The 21,467-nt window shown below is 41.8% G+C and overlaps 1 protein-coding gene across 3 annotated transcripts in view; it reads left to right on the forward strand.

Moving 5' to 3' along the window:
• LOC123517474 overlaps positions 1-21,467 on the forward strand; it is a 117,213-nt gene that overhangs the window by 27,130 nt on the left and 68,616 nt on the right. For 2 of the 3 annotated variants that reach the window (XM_045277562.1, XM_045277563.1), the window contains exons 3-7: positions 8,045-8,138; positions 10,094-10,231; positions 13,557-13,638; positions 16,552-16,708; positions 19,331-19,488. In XM_045277562.1, coding sequence (XP_045133497.1) covers positions 8,045-8,138; positions 10,094-10,231; positions 13,557-13,638; positions 16,552-16,708; positions 19,331-19,488 — 629 coding nt within the window. Of the gene's footprint in view, positions 1-5,362; positions 5,454-8,044; positions 8,139-10,093; positions 10,232-13,556; positions 13,639-16,551; positions 16,709-19,330; positions 19,489-21,467 lie in introns of those variants that run through there. The other variant, XM_045277561.1, reaches the window with a different exon arrangement.

A 21,467-nucleotide genomic window follows, 5' to 3' on the forward strand; every position in this document is an offset into this window, starting at 1 on the left:
GCTGTATAACAAAGCACGTTCTGTTGGCTTTCCTACTCACTCACCTCGTTGTCTCAGATGAAGGCATTTTGAAGGGCGGTCCCTGCTGACTACCAATCACCAATGCCAGAAATAAAGAAAACAGATAAAAAGAAGGAAAGAAGACAAGGGTTAGGAGTGGCTCTATGTTCATTGACTCACCACACCTAACTGAACCTAACGTAACATTACATAACATAACAAAAAAACACCAATAACATAAAAAGATGAAAAATAGAAAAAAGAGTGTTTACTTGCTTACCTAACCTAACCTAAGTTACCAATACAGGAAATAAGAAAGAAAAGCAGGTAAAAAGAAAAGAGAGAAAAGAAAAGGCAAGGGTTGGTTGGCATGGGGTTCTGTATTCACTTACTTACCTAACCCAGCCCAACACAACACAACACAACACAACACAACCAAACCAACCTAAACTAACCTAACCTAACCTAACCTAACCAAACATAACCCAGACCTCTACACTAACCTAACCCAACCCAACACAACCCAGCCCAACCCAACCCCACACAACCAACCCAAACCAACCTAAACTAACCTAACCTAACCAAACCAAACATAACCCAGACCTCTACACTAACCTAACCCAACCCAACACAACCCAGCCCAACCCAACCCAACCCAACCCAACCCAACCCCACACAACCAACTCGAACCAACCTAAACTAACCTAACGTAACGTAACCAAACATAACCCAGACCAACCCACACTAACCTAACCCAACCCAACCCAACCCAACCTAAACTAACTTAACCTAACCTAACCCAACCCAACCCAACCCAACACAACCAACCCAACCCAACCTAAACTAACCTAACCTAACCCAACCCAGCCCAACCCCAACCCAACCCAACCACCCCTCCCGAACCCAACCCAACCCAGATTACCAATAATATAAATAACAAAAAAATAATAGTAATGATAATAACAATAATAAAAGAACAGAAAAAAGGACGAGGATTGGCAGGTGGCTCTATATTTATTGACTTCCCTGCCTGTGCCTGGTTTGACGGGTTCACTTGGAAGGCAAATAAGGTGCAGGAATGAAGGAGGACTCGATTGTACGCTGATGATGTGACTGTGTGGCACGGCTGGGCTGACAACACGATAAACTTTGTCACTCGTATTAGTTTTTTATGTCTTGCCGTGGTCGTTGTAGTAGCAGTAGTGGTAGTGGTGGTGGTGGTGGTGGTGGTGGTGGTAGTAATGGTGGTGGTTATAGTAGTAGAAGAAATAGTAGTAATATTGGTAGGAAGAGGAGGAGGAGTAGTAGTAGTAGTAGTAGTAGTAGTAGTAGTAGTAGTAGTAGTAGTAGTAGTAGTAGTAGTAGTAGTAGTAATAGTAGTTGTAGTAATAGAAGTAGTAGTAGTAACTTTATATTTAGTCAGCTTGATTATTATAGACAATGAAAAAGAGTAACACCAAACAACAATAACAAGAAATATAAGAAAACATGAACATCTGACTTCATTCTCCTATACATCAGTGCCTTAATATCGCAACCCTCTCCTGCCGTGCTAAATTCAAATAGTTAAATAAATAAAGTACAGTAGCATACATTATTGCACTTGTACTGATTAAGAGGCGAGAAAGTGGAGAAAGAAGAGCAAGGGAATGAGAACAAGGATAATATACGAGACAGACACACTAGAATCTCAATAGGCAAAGAGGAGAGGAACCACAAGGTCACAAGATTTCAATTAATTAGAAAAAAAAAAAATAATCAGACACACTTAACAGCAAGGAAAATTAAACAAACATGACCACACTAGTAAAAGTAAACATAAAACTATAAGAGGAAGGAGAAACAAGAGTAGTGAATTTCCATATGTAAAAGTGATATAGGAGGCAGATGGGGACGGGAGGGGAGGGGAGGGGAGAGGACGGGAAGGACGAAGGAGGGATAGGAAAGATGAGGGTCCGCGGTCAAGGTGGACCGGATATACCTGCGCTCTCTGCCTAGTTCTCCTCCTCCTCCTCCTCCTCCTCCTCCTCCTCCTCCTCCTCCAGGTTTTATTTCCTATCATCTAAGGATTCTAAGCTAATGAATATGTAGATAGATAGATAGAGATAGATAGATAGATAGATAGATAGATAGATAGAGAGAGAGAGAGAGAGAGAGAGAGAGAGAGAGAGAGAGAGAGAGAGAGAGAGAGAGTGAATGTAAACCAGACAAACAAATATACAGACAGACATGAACACACACACACACACACACACACACACACACACACACACACACACACACACACACACACACACACACGTCGTTCCTGTGTCTAACTCGTTTTCATTAAGCATCATCTTTCCTCATCGACAGTCTGGATCTAGTGTGTGTGTGTGTGTGTGTGTGTGTGTGTGTGTGTGTGTGAAGGTATTGGTGCTTGTGCTTCCTGTTGCTTTCTCTGTCCTCATTTCTAAATCCCAAGCGTTGTGGCGCCCCTCTTGTTTACCTTAGAATTACCGTCTTGCTTACTTTCCTTATGCGTCAAATTTGCACCGTGTAGCTAAGAATCGTGTGTGTCTTTCTCTCTTTTGGTATCTTTTTTTTTTTTCTCTGTCTTTTGGTGTCATCTGTGTATTTCTTGACTGGTGAAATGATTTGTTTAGCTTCTGAGTGAGAGCAAAATGTCTTGACTCGTCTTTCTGTTGTAGGAGCCTTAGTCTGAAAAATGGATGGATGGATAGGCAGATAGGTAGATAGATGGATAGGCAGGTAGATACATGGTTAGGTAAATCGATAGATAGTTTTAATTATCTCTTGCTTAGTTTTTTATCTCGTCCTCAGTGCTTTTATCTTTCCTCCTCAAAGATTGTGTTAAATCCCTCGATCACTTTAACACACACACACACACACACACACACACACACACACACAGTACCACTTGAAGTCATGAGTCTCCATGAGTTTCTGGTCCACCTTGAACCCGCCAGTGAAGGGGCGCAGGGAGGGAGCCGCGTTACCAGGCTGTGTGCGTGATGGGCGGTGGTGCAGCTCTCGTTTACTGTGTGTGGCTGTGTGTCATGTGGTCGCCGATTTTATAAAGAGATCAATTAAAGGAAAGGAGAGGAAAGAGAGAAGAATAGTGCTTCGAATACAATATCACACAAATGACTGGTTTCAAAAAGTATGTTAATAAGAAAGAAAAGTGTTGATTTCATAGACAACCTCGTATCACCTCATTAGAACTTCCGCCTTGTCTGTCCGTGAGAGTCTTACATGTGTGGGCGGGTTTGTTGCTCATGTGGCGGTCAGCTGGTCTGGGAAATGTGTCCGCCGGATCTGGTGTGCCTCGGGAATGATCTACCTAGAAAGAAAAAAAAAAGTAATCGTGCACCGCCGTATGAGTCATGTTCTGCCGCTGGATTAGATGCACGACACTATTCCTGCAGGGAACATTACCTCCCACTAATCTCCCAGCCGCTTTACCGATTTCTCCGTCTTCTTCCGGTCGTCTTGTCTTTCTTCCTTTTATAATGTCGTCTGTCGTCTTCAGAACTTCCTCGTCTGTCTATTATTCTTCCTGCATCCGCCTAACCAACTCTCCATTCTGCCATCACCACCACCACTACTACCGCCACGTTATATATTTTTTCTATTCGTGAACCAATCCTCAAAGACAGGAATTGCCTTCTTTGAAATATACAATTTTAACCATGTATCAAATTTCTCTCTAAGAATTTATTCGTCAATGGAAAGTTTCTTTATCTTCAGGGGTGAAAAAGAGCCACTTTGCAGTCCACGACAAGTGTCACTCCTTGTCTGCGAGAACCAAGAGTTTCAGGCTCGTTATAAAACCTAGCTTTTCTTTCTCTATCCACCTTTTTGAGCGGGAGAAAACTCAGCAAACTTTCGCTAGATGCCAGACCTCAAATCTGTAGAGTACTTGTGGCGGTGGGTCTTCTGAGAGGCTCCGCTCGTGACCAGAGAACAGCCTGAGCCGACCACTGCCTGTTGGGTTTCTCCTCGACAAGTTGCGGCCGGGTCATGGGTCACGCGATGCCTTGGCCGTGAGGACGTGCACGTGTGGCATGGGCTTCTTAGGGAACGTTCAGAGGACACACACACACACACACACACACACACACACACACACACACACACACACACACACACACTTTGTTTACAAAGTCTGAGCAAAATAAAATGAATCTGAATCTGAACCTGAATCTGAATCACACACATACACGCACACACACACACACACACACACACCGGTAGCTCAGTGGTTAGAGCGCTGGCTTCACAAGCCAGAGGACCGGGTTTCGATTCCCTGGCCGGGTGGAGATATTTGTGTGTGTCTCCTTTCACGTGTAGCCCCTGTTCACCTAGCAGTGAGTAGGTACGGGATGTAAATCGAGGAGTTGTGACCTTGTTGTCTCGGTGTGTGGTGTGTGCCTGGTCTCAGGCCTATCCGAAGATCGGAAATAATGAGCTCTGAGTTCGTTCCGTAGGGTAACGTCTGGCTGTCTCGTCAGAGACTGCAGCAGATCAAATAGTGAAACACACACACACACCCGACGATCGGTTACTATGAGCTCTGAGCTCTTTCCGTAGGGAAAATGCTGGCTGGGTAACCAACAGACGACTGTGGTGAATAACACACACACACACACACACACACACACACACACACACACACGCCTTTCATGGCCGCCAGCAGGTGTCCTCGTGGGTCTGTCGGGGCGTCGTGGGTCTGGCCTCATTATGCAGCGCTGGTGAAGGGATGGAATCAGAGGGACATAAACACAGCCCATCATCAACATCACGCGGACAAAAAATAAATAGAAAAAAAACTACCTCCATAAAAACTCGTTAGCCGTGTCCTCAGGAACCGCCCATGAAGGCAACACGCAGCGCTGTGAAGACTTGGAACATGATAACGCCACGGAGGTCGTGCACGCGAGACAGGGCTCCGCGTGATAGGAATATGCAAAAGTTTGATGGCGTGACGCAGCTCCTCCTAATGCCTGCACAGTGCACACGGCTACCTGGCGGTGCACCGGCAGCGGACAGGCAGTGGCAGGAGGACTTGTCACCACCGCTCCGCCACCAAGGACGCCAGGTAGCATTTAATCCCTGCCGTGAAGGAGCGATACTCCCTCCCTCTCTCAATAAACAGCCTAACATGCAGCCACACTGGAAATAGTCCTGACACACACGCGCACGTCCTGCCATGCTCCTCCTTCAGAAGGACAGGCAGCGCTCAATTGTAGCTGCGTGTGTGTTAGGAGTCTGCGTGTGTGTGTGCGTATGCGTGTCCGTGTGGGCTGTGGCTAGTCCAGCAAAGAGTCCCCGCCGGAATGTGACCCTGGGACCCCTGCGCCAAGAAAGCGCCTTCATGGCGCCCCGCACCTCTGCCACTGCCTCAGGGCCGCGTCAGCCTCGCAGGGTAGCGGAATGTTCACTTCAGAGTGGTGAGACCCTACCCCTTCCAACCACACCCCCATGCCCCCGCCCTCCCACACCCTCTCTACCCACCTTGCTCTCCCCCCTAACCTCCTCCTAACCCAACACTCCTCTGCACTTCAAACACACTCCCTCCTCACCCCCCTCCGACTCCCATTCTTCCCTTCAACATACCCCCACCGCATATCCCCTCTGTCACCCCAACGCCCTGTCCTCTCCCCCACACCCCGCTGCCCCATCCTCACACGTCTTTTTGAATACGGTACTTATGATTAGCAGCAGCAAGCACACATCCGCTTTATGTTTGCAGGAGGGGGAGGGTATGTGTGTGTGTGTGTGTGTGTGTGTGTGTGTGTGTGTGTGTGTTCACCGTTAGTCATGTATTTTCAACCTTCCTGTGTTCTCTTACTATTTCCAGTTCCTCACATTGTTCCTTTATTTTCTTTCTTAATACTCACTGGTTCTCCTTCACCACCTACCCTTTCTCTCTCTCTCTCTCTCTCTCTCTCTCTCTCTCTCTCTCTCTCTCTCTCTCTCTCTCTCTCTCTCTCTCTCTCTCTCTCTCTCTCTCTCTCTCTCTCTCTCTCTCTCTCTCTCTCTCTCTCTGTATAAGTTATGATTTCAAGTATAGTATGTTATTAATTTGATATTCTAGGCCCTAGGGTGTCGGAATATCAACAGGATAATATTTTCCTGAGTTTCCTTGAGGTGGCCCTGTGAGACACCCATTCTCCATCAGAGTCCATTTTAATTAAGTCAAACTAGTTGTTCAGCTATTCAACCTTCATCACAGAGAGAGAGAGAGAGAGAGAGAGAGAGAGAGAGAGAGAGAGAGAGACGAGCTTCATTATAAGAAATATGTTTTGAATAAGTCTGTCTTCATTTTCACGACCTGAGCTGTTTCAAGAGGCGAATTATTGAGTCTAGAAATATGTTTATAATTCAGTTTCCTTTCATTTCTACAATTTGAACTGCGTGAATTAAAAGGAACTGAAACTGGCGAGCTCTGTAGGGACAAATTTCTCCTTCTCCTACTTTTTGTTTATTGTAAGTTGTAATTAATATGACGTCATACTTTCTTTTCATAATATCCTCTTCTTTTCTGTCATCTTTGGCTAGACTTTTTACTTACTGATTAAACCATTGAGCACCGTGGCGTGTTTCCACATTCATTCTGCTTACTGTTTGGTGATATTATACAGCTTCAGAAACTTATGTGGCCATTAATCTTCTGATCTCCATAGACCCTTTCTAATGTCAATACAATGGTTTTATCGTACACAAATCTCAAGGTAAAAATGTCTCCCAGTATTGAAGGGGTTAAGAATAAAGGCAAATTAAATGTCATCCATATCATCACGTCTCACTTTTCCTTTCTCACGTGAGCATTTGACGACTATCGTGACGAACGTGAAAGCGAGAATCATTTCTTTTTTGTCTCATTTTACGGTTTTTCTCCCACATAACTGACTGCGGCGGCGAGGAGAGGAGCCTTGCTTGAGCCTTTTTTTTTTTTTGTCGAGGTATTATCTTATGTCCGTGTGGATTGCATAATGGAAGCGTTACCTTTGATTCTCTCGTGTGTGATGAAGGGCAACTCAAAATGTTGGTCAGATTGATTCTAATGTTCGTGCTTCTGCTATAATGAAAGTCAAGCTTATTTGCTGACGATTGTAAGTTATCTTGCTATTTATTTATTTGTTTATTTATTTAGTAATTAATTAATCAATTTAATTACTTATTTATTTACTTATTAATTTATATATTTATTTATTTATTTATCTATTTATCTATCTATCTATCTATCTATCTATCTATCTATCTATCTGTTCTTTATTTTACTCTTCTCTTTTTCTGTTTCTATGGTTAAGAGTCTGTTTTACTCAGACCAATATTTGCATGTCTAGTTCTCAAACTTTTATGATCCTTTCCTCTTAAAACTTTGTGGCATCATGTGTTTATCTTTATTTATCGCATTTTTTCCCATTACTTTCTGTATATACACTTGTGTCTCGTCCCTGACCGTTGCACCCCCTTGTATCCCCTTGTACCACCCTTGTATCCCCTTGTATCACCTTTACCATCCACTGCCAAGTTTATCCCCGTACCTGTACCACCTACCCTGACCTGTGCCCCGCAGCTCATGATCTCCCATTCCTTGCACATACCTTTGCTTCCCATATGTGCTCTGTGAACGCTGGAAAGATATCAGGAATCAGAATATTGGAAGTAGGGTCATAGTATTGGAGAAACGCCACCAGTAGATGTAAAAGATAGAAAGTAATGAGTAAATATAATAGTTTTTCGTTATTGCCAAAAGTTGAGTTAGTTTTGCCACTCTCTTCCACTGTGTTTTGTGTTTTGTGTTTTCTTTTTCCCAATATTAAGTCTTGTGGTCTGTGGACGGTTCACTTACAAAATCTGACAGTTTGAAGACACTTACCAAATCAGAGAACTTGAAGGAATTGAGGGAAAATGAAGGTTGAAGTGGATGGAAGTGTGATTTGTTACTTGGTTTCCGTCCATTATTACACCTAAGCTTCTCTTCCTCATGTCCCGTGACCCAGTGCGTGGTAGTAACTGCTTCCTCCCCCAACAGATGTGTGCTCGTCTGGCTACACCAAGTTCCAGGGGCAGTGCTACAAGGTGCTCAATACCGACACCCCCGTTGACTTCACCGCCGCCCAGAGGATGTGAGTCTGCCATCTTACCCGACTCCTCTGCTTGTCAATCTATCACCTGTCATGTTGATGTATTTGTGTGTTGGCCAGTGTTTGCTGACTTGCTATTTGAACTGCAATTTACCTGTCAGTGCAATGTTTATTAATTTATTCATCAGCTACCTGTTAGAATAGTTTTCATTCTTTACTAAGTATGTCTTTACTCGTCCCACTCCCTGGTTCATCCTCTTCACTTCTCTGCTTCGTTCATCCAGTCACTAGCAGACACATCTTGCCCTCCCTTGAAAACCTCTTTACGTATTCTTCTCCACGCCCTTACCCATTCCTTCCACCTCGTCCCACCCATCTCCCTCATCAGTTTATCCTCTTCACTTCTTAGCTTCATTCATCCAATCACTAGCAGACACATCTTGCTCTCCCTTGAAAAACCTCTTTACGTATTCTCCTCCACGCCCTTTCCCATTCCTTCCACCTAATACAAGCTACAAGTAAAATCATAAGGAGAAAAAAATATAGAGAACATAAACCTGCTAAGATAAATCAAGGGTCGAATAGGATTAGAATGATCAAGTCAAGCACAGTAATTGGCTGGAGATGGATGAGGATTTTTGGAAGGCCTACAGAGGAGAGGGTTGTGGTGGAAGATGGATCAGGACGGTACTCAGATGGGGGAGGATAATACCTGGATAAGCTGGAAGGATGAGGAAGAGTAAGCTGGAGAGAAGCTGGAGGGATAAGGATACCGTGTAGGCCTGGAGGTCGTGGTGCTGGAAGGGTGAGCTTGAAGGGTGGTGGGTCAAGGAGGAGGTAGATTTATTAGGGTTTAAGGTGAAGGATGGGAGAAGGGAGAGGTGAAGGGGGAGGGAGGGAAGGGGCTGAAGGTTTATAGGCCTGTCTACCTTGCCCATGTGTCTGCTGGTGTCATACTGGTAAAGGTGATGTCACAGTGTCATGAATACATTTTTTCTCAGCGCCATTCTTTCCTCTCCTCCAACTTCTCACATCTCTTTTTCATATTCCACTCACGTTTCTCCTACCACGACCTCTCCTTTTCTCTCTCTCTCTCTCTCTCTCTCTCTCTCTCTCTCTCTCTCTCTCTCTCTCTCTCTCTCTCTCTCTCTCTCTCTCTCTCTCTCTCTCTCTCTCTCTCTCTCTCTCTCTCTCTCTCTCTCTCTCTCTCTCTCTCTCTCTCTCTCTCTCTCTCTCTCTCTCTCTCTCTCTCTCTCTCTCTCTCTCTCTCTCTCTCTCTCTCTCTCTCTCTCTCTCTGCCTTTCCTTTGTTCCCTTTGCTTACCTTTTTCTCCTTCACTTTCACCTTGCAGTCCCTCCCTCCTCGCCCCCGCCTCATCTTCCCTCACGCCTCCTGTACCCCTTACCATTTGTGTCATCGTAAAATAATGTTATATTCATCCGAGGTACGCTCTGTAAACATATTTGATTTTTTTTATATCTTTTTTTTCTTTTCTTATCTCTCTTTTTCACTTTCGTTTCGTATTATTGGGATGATGATGATGATGATGATGATGGTCATGATGATGGTGGTAATGATAGTAATTATAATGATGGCGATGATAAGAAAACTAAGAAGAAAATGTTATTATTGTTATTCTTCTTCTTCTTCTTCTTCTTCTTCTTATTATTATTATTATTATTATTATTATTATTATTATTATTATTATTATTATTATTATCATCATCACCACCACCACCACCACCACCACCACCACCATCCTCAGCAGCTCTTTACCTCACACCTCCTACAGTAACACATCCTGACCCTTCACTCCTCATCCCTTCCCTTCCTTAACCTCACACCTTCAGAAAAAGAAAGAAAAACAACATGGATATCTCTCACATCCTTTTCATCCACTTCCTTTCACCTCTCCTTCAACTCTCCCCGTTTTCTGTTGCATCCTTCCCCTGCCACACCTTCCGTCTCGCCTGGCTCACCTCGTCCCCTTCCCGCAGGTGTCAGGGCGAGGGAGCAGTGCTGGCGGCAGACAAGAGCCCACAGATCCATAACTTTATGAAGACCCTCCTGGAGCCACATCTCAGCGAGGCCGTTGACTCCAAGTACCGCCGCGCCTTCATCGGTCTCATGTGCCAGTACGTATGATGGGCTGTTTGTTGTGGTGGTAGTAGTAGAAGTAGTAGTAGAAGTAATTGTAATAGTAGTAGTAGTAGTAGTAGTAGTAGTAGTAGTAGTAATAGTTAGTTAGTTAGTATTGGTGGTAGTAGTAGTAGTTGTTGTTGTTGTGGTTGTAGTTGTTGTGGAAGTAGTAGTGGTTGATGTTGATATTGTTGTGGGGGGTAGTAGCGGTGGTTGTGGTAAGAGGGGGATCAGGAGGAGGAATAGTATGTGACAGTAGTATTAGTTAAAGTAGTAATGTTAGTAGTAATGCTAGTGGTGGTAATAGTAGTAGTAGTAGTAGTAGTAGTAGTAATAATAGTGGTGGTAGTAGAAGTAGTAGTAGTAGTAGTAGTAGTAGTAGTAGTAGTAGTAGTAGTAGTAGTAGTAGTAGTACAAATTGGCTGACGTGTTAGTACGATAAATATTGGTTGATCGACATTTTGACTCAGATTTGTTGGCTCTCTCCCTCTCTCTCTCTCTCTCTCTCCCCCTCTCTCTCTCTCTCTCTCTCTCTCTCTCTCTCTCTCTCTCTCTCTCTCTCTCTCTCTCTCTCTCTCTCTCTCTCTCTCTCTCTCTCTCTCTCTCTCTCTCTCTCTCTCTCTCTCTCTCTCTCTCTCTCTCTCTCTCGCTGCTACAGGCAAGTCTAGATGCAAAAGTAAGACTAAAATACCTTGTAACTAAGAAGGAAGCTTAATGTGGCGTAACTGTGCCGAATTGAAGGCTAAATTAATCTGCGGTACAAAAGCGATTCGCGATGCTCGTACACTATTATTACATTTTACTACTTCTTCCACTTCTTCCCTCCTCGTTACCTCAGCACAGGAATCTAGAACACGAGTCTCATATCTCAAGTGGCCGCATTTTAGACATCATCATTGGTTCACAGTCTTCCTCTTATTTTCCACACGCACCGTCCTGGCGAGATACGTGGACGGTGGTGTTGTTGCTTGCTGCTTTGATTTTATTACTTTAGTTTATGTTCTTTTTATGGACTACGCTACACTGAGGTCTGGTCCATAGGATAGAGAGGATCATCAGGGTTCAGCTGGTGATGTGAGCGAAGGTCCGGAAGTGTGAATAAAGTTCCAACATTTCATTAAGGCTTGCATTCAGAAACGCCTTGTTCTCTCACCATCAAAGGCTACATTAAAAAGAAAAAAAAAAAAAAAAACAGTGTAACATCAAGTAGAAAAACACTTTGTCCTCACACCACGACAATTTTTAAAGGCCACAGAGATGATAAGCCGCGATCTCAAGACGATTTCTTTAGTTGATAAGGTAGAATGTTACTATCTGTCACTACAATTGTAGAAACGTTCTTGAAAAAAAAAAAAAAGAAAGAAAACGTGTAACATCAAGTAAAACCTTTTGAGAGCGATGCACAAGGGTTTCAGAATATGGACTAAAGTGTTGAGAGAGAGAGAGAGAGAGAGAGAGAGAGAGAGAGAGAGAGAGAGAAATTTTGCCTTTTATAGAATGGGCAAAAAGAGGATTCACGCGTAGAAACTCATGGCACTCTCAACATGGAAGAGGGAGGGGAAATTATTGCACATCGCTTGAAGACACTGGGATAAAAAGTATGAAAGCCACTCCAGTACAGGTTGGCCAGGCGCTCTCCATCCCTCCTTCTCTCCGCCGCGAGCCACCCGTGACCATTTGAATAAACCGTGTCACCAAACCTCACATTACATCGGCGCTGAGTTTCCCTTACTTTTCTCTAGTCTCAATTCAGGAGGCAGCTGCTCGTGGCGGTACTGGGGAAACAGGGCCTCAGTTTTAGTCATTATCTATCACTCAATATTGAAAAAAAATGTAACAGAATTTTCATTATCATTATTTTCTATTTTGTTTTATGTAAGAAGAATGAAATTAATATTACTTCTCACCTAATCTCCATCCCGCGATAAAGTAATGGAGAAATTTAAGAGTAGTCTCATGTTTGTAGATCTTCGTGCTCCAGTCATCTCCTCACACCACGCAAGCTTCTTTTATTCTTAAGAAAGTGCGATATTTATCACATGCAAGCATGTGGTTTTAACCACAAGAGTGAAAGAAAATACCAGTGTACAATTCGTTGTGTCCCTCGTCGCTTTGGTATTTAATTCTGTCTCTTGCTTCTTGTGGTGAGTAAGAATTCTTGAGGTTTTGTAGCTTTGTGGAAAAATCTTGCGATAACAGATATGTTGACCGATATTTCAATACTGCCGGACCTTAATTATTAAAAAAAGAATAAATAAATAAATAAATAATGGTGTTCATAATAATTGATAAAATAGGAATTCTTCAACGCTGCACAAAGACTACCAGCGCCTGTGACATCCGGGTTACAAAGAAGGATAAAAAGAAGGGAAGAATTTCACCTCTCACTCTTCATCTCACTTCTTCCCTCTCAAGTTTTCTCCGCCTCGCTGCTGTCTGTTATTCTTCCCGCGCCGCGATGCTGACTCACGCCAGCAAACGTTGCCTGCAGAGCCGCCACCATCACTGCAAAAATCCTTAAGAATGACAAAAACCAGTACTACTGCTATGACTTGAGTACTGACGCCCAGGGGAGCTTGGCTTGTCATGCTGTCTGTTTTCACTTTCACCAGATTTTTTTTGTTTGGTGTGTTTGTATGACATATTTGACCATGTGACCCGTGACCTGCACTGCCATATTATTATTATTATTATTATTATCTTATTATTGTTATTATTATTATTATTATTATTATTATTATTATTATTATTATTATTATTATTATTATTATTGATATTATTATTATTATTATTATTATTATTATTATTATTATTATTATTATTATTATTACTATTATTATTATTATTATTATCGTTATTTCATATACGAGTAGCTACCATTTATTTTGTTAATTTCAGTATGGCAATCTTATATTCTTATTGTAATGCCTTCAATACCGAGACATTTTTACCAAGATTTTTTGGGTATGATTAGACGAATGTATTTTCATTAGAAAGGGTCTATGGAGGTGAAAAGATGAATGGTTAGTCTTTGCTCTTTAATTCCAACATAAGTTTCTGAAGCTGCATAATATCACCAAATATTAACTAGAATTAATATGAAAACCCGTCCTGGTACTAAAGGGGTTAAACAGTCAGAGAGGAAGTAGAACGTTAGATGTCCTTAACCAAACACCGATTTGTATTTCCCTTTGTAACATTAATGGCTTTTTGTACTGTCCAAAATTTTCCTATAGTCTGTAAATGTTAGAGGGTTTTTTTAGTGTGTTGTGTTTGTGTGTGAGCGGCAGGATGGCATCACTAATGCTCTGTGTATTGCAGGAATGGCTGCGACTCTCCCGCTAACTGGCTGTATGCTGATGGCTCTGGCTGCGAGGGCAACGCCTTCTGTGACTGGCAGTCGGTAAGTTGTTCACCAGGAGACGCTGTATTACTATTCTATCGTAATTTCCAAGAAGGAAATATGTCTTGTTATTTACAAAGCAAGAAATTATTTATCATTGTTTCTTGCTTCTTCTTAAACTTCATAAACATTAACGAGTGTAGTAAATGTACTATTTCACGAATGACCTTCAAATATTACTTTAATTCATATCTGAAAATCACCGGTAGTAAAGTAATAGCAAGTACAATCCTGTTAGAGATAGAGCGAAACGAGTATATTGCTAAGATACTTGACATAAGTTGCGTGGCAGTAGATAGGCCCGCTGGTCTTGTTACGGAGGGGATGTGAATCTCGAACATCACGCCCCTCAAACACCGTCAGCTTATGAAGTAGGAGTGGCCCGCAAACTTCGCGGAACAAAATTTACGGTAGATTGCCTGCTTAACTTCTGAAGAATGCAGTGCTCACTAAAAGCACATCTAGTGAATTAATGAATGCTTCTTTTTAATCTCCCATTTTCCAGTGAAGGAGACCGTGTGGTGAAGCAATCCATTATTCATTGGATCATGTAGTTTATTCCAGTGGGATCACATGTTGAGGCGCTGCAAGCCTGTCTGTATCAGAGGCTGCTGTAACATTTCCTTGTGACGCTTGTAACAGTCATTGCCTTGACTGTCTTCTTAACGTAATTTTTCGACAATGTTCCAACACTTTTTAATTCATTAACGCTGGAACCTGAGGCCTTGAGGTTACACTGGCATTATCACCTTGGACTGGTTTGTTGGTTCGCATGTAAGAGGAAAAACTGTGATAAAAACAGATGCATTTAATGACGCCAGAATGTCTCGCTGATCGACAGCAGGCAGCGGCATGGACCGAAGCAATGGTTGTGTTCTGCTGACTTCATTATGAGGGCACTAGGAGAGCAGAGGCCAGACATGTTTGCACCCGATCCACGATGCTCATTTACTAAGTTATCGTTGAATTTCCTTTTCCGTGAAGTCCAGCCCTGGGAAGTGGCCGGATCGGATGACTGGAGGGGATGGAGGCCAGGCATTCACATCACATGTTTGGAGTAATTTGGAGTAACCTCAGAGACACGAGAGAGAAGAAATCTGCCTTTGTTTTGTCTCTTCTTTTCTCTTTGTAATGCTAAACAGATGAATCATGCAATAGTTTAATTGAATGATCTAATGGCATGGCAACATCCTGCAGCAGAACGTGACACCAAAGGACATCACAGGAACAGTTCAAAGCTGAGCCGCCTTGAACTATCACCGTGTCCCGTCCCGCGCCGCACCGAGTAGGTGGTCCGGGCGTGTCTGTCCTTCGGGTTCTTGCTGAAGTGCGTGTTTCAGGAAGAACAATGAAAGCCTGACCCACCAAGGCTGACTAGGCGTTATTTCTCTACACGGGTCTCATTCACTACAAAAATGTTGGTTTATATAGAAACGCTAGAGAAAAAAATGAAAGCATGAAGAAGATAAAACATTTGGAGTAATTGTCCAGTACATGGCGAGTAGCAAGACCTCCACCACGGCGACTGTTGAGTAATGCTGATTTTGTCTGAGTGTTTCACAGCATTCCTTACCGCACTCAACTCCTCACCTTGTAACTCTGGTAGCCTCGCACTCGCCCTCACCACTTCATGACCTCACTACCTCGTCCACTCATTCACTCATGTCCACGGGCATACTGGAAATCTTTTACCTTAACCCTTTCTTTGCTTTTTGACACATCTTTAATTATTTATCACGCTGAGACATCCAATTTTTAGTCTACAACTGCCTCTAAATATTGTACCTAGAAAATGCAAAATGTACTCTTTCTTTTTATTATTTTTACTCGTCATTCTTGTGTTTATAGAGATTTCATGCGTTGCTTTTAGTGCTGTGAGTTGCTGCATATTAGAGTGAAATAGTTAATATCCACGACCTTTCATTTGCTCTGCTCCATTGTCTTCTTCCTTTAACGGTAGTCATGGCCAGTAGACAAGTAACGCACGAGTATACCACACCCGCTTCCACTGTGTTCAGCTTGCCCTCAATTTCAAGTTCTGTGGTGCGTTGACCGTCTCCTTATAAAACTTCACTCATGACATTCTTAGTAAACCAGAGAACATAATGGTTGAGGGAAAGGCAAAGCACATGAAGAGTTAGCGTAGTATGTTTGTCAGTTTGCTGCCCAGGTTTGTTCCTTCTCTTCTCTCTCCATTTCCTCCCCTTTCTTAATATGTTACTCTTCCATACTCATTACTTAGGTTCCTTCCAGCTAGTATTAAATTACTTTCATTGGACATTGTATTCCCTCATCTCTGTCCTTTCCCTCTTTTCTCTTTTTCTCTCTTTTTTTTCTTTTTTTTTTTGTCCTTTTTGAGTGGTTCGCCTTGTTTACATCCTCTCCTCACTGGTAATCCCTCACGCCTCTCATCACGTTGATATTCTTAGCAACTCTCACACCTTCCCTATATGCAAGGCTATGTCCTGTCACCCATGTTTCAGACTGTAATGCAATATAAACATTTGATTTTCATGTCAAATGTACACCTGCTTAACGTGATGTGCCTTTAGTCCAAGCTTCAAATGATTCAAATGATAAATTCGTACTAAGCTGTAGGAAACGTTACATTCCTTAGAAAATCCACTTTCTCAGTTCGTTCATCTACCATAAACAACGGTAATTGTCTTATTGACACATACATAACTGTTGAATTACAGATACAGAGACTGACGCCTTCTTGCAGTTTCCCTTATTTTGTTATGTTATTATGTTCAAGTACCTGCAACACAACATTAATTTTACATACAGAGTTACAGTTACTGCCACGTGCATGTAAGAATGAAGACATCTTGCAGCTTCACCTATTTTGTTATGTTATCATATTCAAGTACTTGCAACACATAGCGTTCATTTTACGTCACTCCTCCCCAGGTCGCCTCCACCAACGAATGGAACGCCTTGCCCACCAGCCTGTACGGAGCCTCCATCGCTGCCATGCTTGACGACTTCCCTGACACCTCCTACCGCTACAAGCTGCAGCCCTACCCCGCCGACCACACCCTGCAGTACATGATCTGCCAGAAGGGCGGTGAGTCTCCCTCGCTTGTTGATGGTGGTGTTCTTTTTATCATGTTCACTGCTACACAATTGTCTTACTATTTTTCTAACATTTTTTTTTAGATAATCACACATTTTTAGACATACTTCTATATAAACAGTATTTGGAATATTTATGTAGCGTTTTTAGCAGTATCGTCTTAGAAATAGTTTCATAGTCTTCTCCATTTTTATATGACAGTTATTTGAATAGTTTTGTAGCCTTGGCATTGACTATTTGGCATCACAGTGTCTTAAACAGTGATACAGTCAAGGAATTATCTATTTTTGCACTAGTCACTTTAAGAAGTTCTGTAGAATAGATATTAGATATTCATTTTTGCTCTCCAGTTTCAGATAATTATATAGCCAAAGTCTTATTTGTTTTCTGCTACAATCCCTTAAACAGTTCTGTAGTCTAAAGATCACTAATAATACTTGGACTATTTTTTTCGTAACAATGTCTCAAATAGTTCCATACGTAGGAGAGACAAAATCACCATCTTAACTCTATTTTTCTGTCCATAGAATGTTAACAAAGAGCAATCATGGCACTGAAAGGATTAATGCTTCGTTTTGTCTTGATGGATAGCTTGGTGTTAGCTCAGAGAAGGAGGTTCAGCTCTTCCTATTAAAATGAAAGGCCATTTTCGCCACCTTATCGTAGATGCATGTTCAGAATGTCGGTGTGAAGAAAAACATAAAAACATACAAAGAAAAATGTGCCGTGTTGTCTTTGTGTAAGTCCTCCTTAGATTTCACCATTCTCTCTGTACTGAAGCCAATTTTTAAAGGGGTGACTAGCATTTTAACACACACACACACACACACACACACACACACACACACACACACACACACACACACACACACACACACACACACACACACACACACACACACACACTGGAAATATAGTCAAGTTACGTTGCATCTAACAAACTCATACAGGGCTGACGAGAACAGTTGGTTTATCATGCGTGTCCTTGAACATCCTTACCTGCCTCTCCTCACCTTCACTCTTGTCCTTCCCTGTGCTCACCTTGACAAGAGCACTGCCGAAACTATGACACTGAATTGATGCTTCCTTAGGTCAATGGAGTCGCCCCAAGTATGACAAAGTAAAAAGTGAATTCCTGGTATACATGAATCAAGTAGAAATTAATGTTTTTTTTTTTTTTTGTGTGTGTGTGTGTGTTTGTGTGTGTAAGAGGGGAAATTCTGGGCAAGGACAACAGAAACGATAGAACAGAAAGGCCTACTTAGATGCCATTCCTCGAGCACATCCGAGAAAGTTAATCAAAAGAATGGTACAAATGCCTTGTCTTGTATGCGCCAGAAGGAAGAGGATTGTTTTATAAAAGTTAGGATGAAAGAAAAAAAAATTTACGTATGTTTTATTAATGTATGAACTCATGAATTGTTTTAACATCAACAGTTTCATAAAGACAATGAAGAAAAGAGGATGTGACAGGTGGTGGTAGTTATATGGTAGTTTTTATATTTATTTACTTTTTTATAGGAAAATTTTTACGTATGTTTTTATTAATGTGTGGATTCGTCAACTATTTCAACATCAAGAGTTCCACAAAGACCAGGAAGAAATGAGATTGTGATAGGTTTGTTTATTTCTTTATTGAGACATTCCATACAATATGACATCACCTGCTGGGCCAAGTGTGCTGGTGCTGTTACCCACTGTAGCTGGAAAAAAGAGAAGCCATAATTCTTTAAGATGAAACACGACAGAATATGATCAAATGCTTTAACTTAATCAATTTGTGGCTCAATTTGCTTAGCTCTTTGTCTTCATCGCTGTATCTATGCCTGTCTGTCTGTTCAACTGTTAATATTTATCTTGGGGTCTATATTGAATCACCCACCCATCTGTATGTCTGTGTGTCACTTTTTTCTTTGTTTTTCCAATAATATAAACGGAAGTAGATTTCAGATTCCTTGTATGTTTTTTTTTTCTTTTCATTTTAAAAGAGGTCAATTTACACAAATGAGTCTTTAACTTCATCTATTAATTCATTCCCAGTAGGCCTTCATCTTTTGAATAATGCGTCAGACAATCACTAGTGGAAAAAAAATCTTTAGGAAACTTTTGTTTGTCACAATAATTATAATTGATGAGAAATCCTTGGACTTCAGAAAATGACCTTCAACAGTTTTTACCGCCTTTGTCTCTCTCTCTCTCTCTCTCTCTCTCTCTCTCTCTCTCTCTCTCTCTCTCTCTCTCTCTCTCTCTCTCTCTCTCTCTCTCTCCTTCATTAATTCTTCCTTAAATACCCCTTTGCTTCTCCAACCTTCAGTCGTGGCCTTCTCCTGACACTCATTTACTCACTCACGTCATAACATCTTACCGTTAGTTAGCTAAGTAGATAGATAAGTACGTAGGTACGTTATTAAGTAAGTAGGCAGGTAAACAGATGGCCAGCTAGGTATGTAGGTAGTAAGTCAGCTATCTACATAGTTAATTAGTTGCAGACCACAAATACACGAAACTCAAGTAAAATAAATTGCAAACATTACTATATCTCCGAATCAACGTTTATTAATCTCATTGGTCACTGAAATACCAAGTCACACATCATCTTTTCTTCTCTCTCAGCTGACAGCACCGAGCACCTGAAGCCAAGGAGCCTCACCGTGAACGAGCGTCTCTCCAACGTTGTGCTGCAGTGGAACCGACCTGCCTGCAAGGGTGACATTACCTCCTACATCCTGGTGCTCCTCGGCGGCTCTGTCTCCTACGACACTGAGATGAAGGTAAGAGAACAGAAGAGGTGAGATGGTTCGTGATGGCTAGAAGTGAAGAAGAAGAACAGTTGTATTTTTTTTTTTTTTTTTTTTTTGTTAAAGTCAGACAGTGCATACATAAGAGAACAGAAGAGATGAAGTTAGTAATGGCTAGAAGTGGAGAACAGGAGTATTGCTAGGTAAAGTTAGACAATGCAGACGTGATGGCCATTGGTAAGTTTTTTTTAGTGGTTTTGAATAAAATAAAAGTTGACTTATGTGATAGAGATGAGAAAAGAGTTTAGGAATATTTAGGACTATTATAAGAGAGAGAGAGAGAGAGAGAGAGAGAGAGAGAGAGAGAGAGAGAGAGAGAGACAGAGACAAATAGAAAACAATGAACAAAGCATGAGAAAATCGAAATGTCAACGTAACACGGAAATTAACACACTCCCTAATTATATCCGCCAATGTGTAGTGAAGACGTGAACTTACCAAGGATCATTGTGGGAACTTCCTATTAATGAAGTCACCGCTGAGTTGATTAATTGGAGGTCTCAGTCAGGTGGGTGGAGTGGGACGAGTCAGGGGGGAAAGGAAGGGAGTGTGGGGAGAAGGAAAAGTGAAGGAAAGTGAAGGAAAGGAGAGGCAGAAGATATTTAAGGTAATTTGAAAGGGAAACACTCTTTTTTTTTGGGGTAGGTTAGTGACAGTTTGAGTGTTAGAAAGGATGTTTGTAGGTTCAGTATAGGAATTAACGTAATAAGTATGGCTGTAATGTATTTAAACCTTTCATTACAATAAGCAACATTTCAAAAGACTAAGAAAAAACAATACATGGACTTTTAATACGTATTTTTTAATGTAAGAGGGGAAATCTGGCCAGGGGCAACAAAAATGATAAAACAAAAAGGCCCACTTAGATGCCAGTTCACGAGTAGGTCTACAAAAGAAAAGAAAAAATACATCAGATAGATTACACAAATTCTATCCAGTGTAACGGTTGGAGGTGGCGAAAGAATAAGAGAAAAATATATCAGAGTAGTTGATTAGTGAGGAAGGATACACCAAAAAGCAGTGAAAGGAGGGCTCAGTGTCTCATTGGAGTGTGGGGAGCGAATATTGTTCTCAGTTGTTCAGATTGATGTGTCAGGGTGAGAAAGAAAATAGAAAGATATATGTAATGGTGACTCACAGTAGGAGTGTGTGTTGCCACGGGTGTAAATGAGTGTTTTAATGATGTGTGGAATGTCTCTTTTCTTTTCCTGTTTTTTTTTTCTATATGTACTTTGATGTGTTAGCGTCAAGAAAAACTGAAAGATGTTAATAGTGTTAGGAAAGGATTATGTGTTGCTGTGATAGGTTTAGAAGAGTGTTTTAGTAGTTTGTGTTGCTCGCAGTTCTTCACAAGCTTGGTTATGTTTGCGTCAGGAAGACTTGGAAGGTGATTACAGTGTCAAAATCAAAACACGTATTGCTGCCTTGTGTGTTTCAGTGGCGTGTGTGTGACGCAAGTGTTGTTCTCAGTTTCGTACAGGTTTGTGTAGATGTGTTAGCGTCAAGGAAGTGGAGAGCGGTTATGTTAGTGTTGAACCAAGAGTTTGTATTGCTGCCTTGGATTTTCGAGGAGTGTTTCAGTGTCCTCTGGTGAATAAGTGTTGCTTTTTCAGGTTCTACTTAGTGTGGCAGTGTTTGAGGGAAGCGTGTGTTGTTGTCATGAGGAGCTGCCTGGCGTAGATGAATTAGCCATGTGGAGTCCTCTTATTTTCTTGTATTGAGTGTTTAGTGGAGTGTTTGAGGTGTTCAGGCAGGTGAGGAAATGTGCTGACTCTTATTTATTTATTGGTTTTGATTCTCAGCGACAGGGTGGGAGAGGGGGGAGGGAAGGTCAAAAGGTGGTGAGGCGGACAGGTGTCGGAGTGGTGGTGGCTGAGGCTTGGGAATGGAGACGCCATGACGGATTCTTGGTGTCTCCGTCAGACTTTCTCTCATGAATTTTTATTACTTTA

Source organism: Portunus trituberculatus, chromosome 42 (assembly GCF_017591435.1).
Source record: "Portunus trituberculatus isolate SZX2019 chromosome 42, ASM1759143v1, whole genome shotgun sequence".
In the NCBI taxonomy this organism is placed as follows: Eukaryota; Metazoa; Arthropoda; class Malacostraca; order Decapoda; family Portunidae; genus Portunus; species Portunus trituberculatus.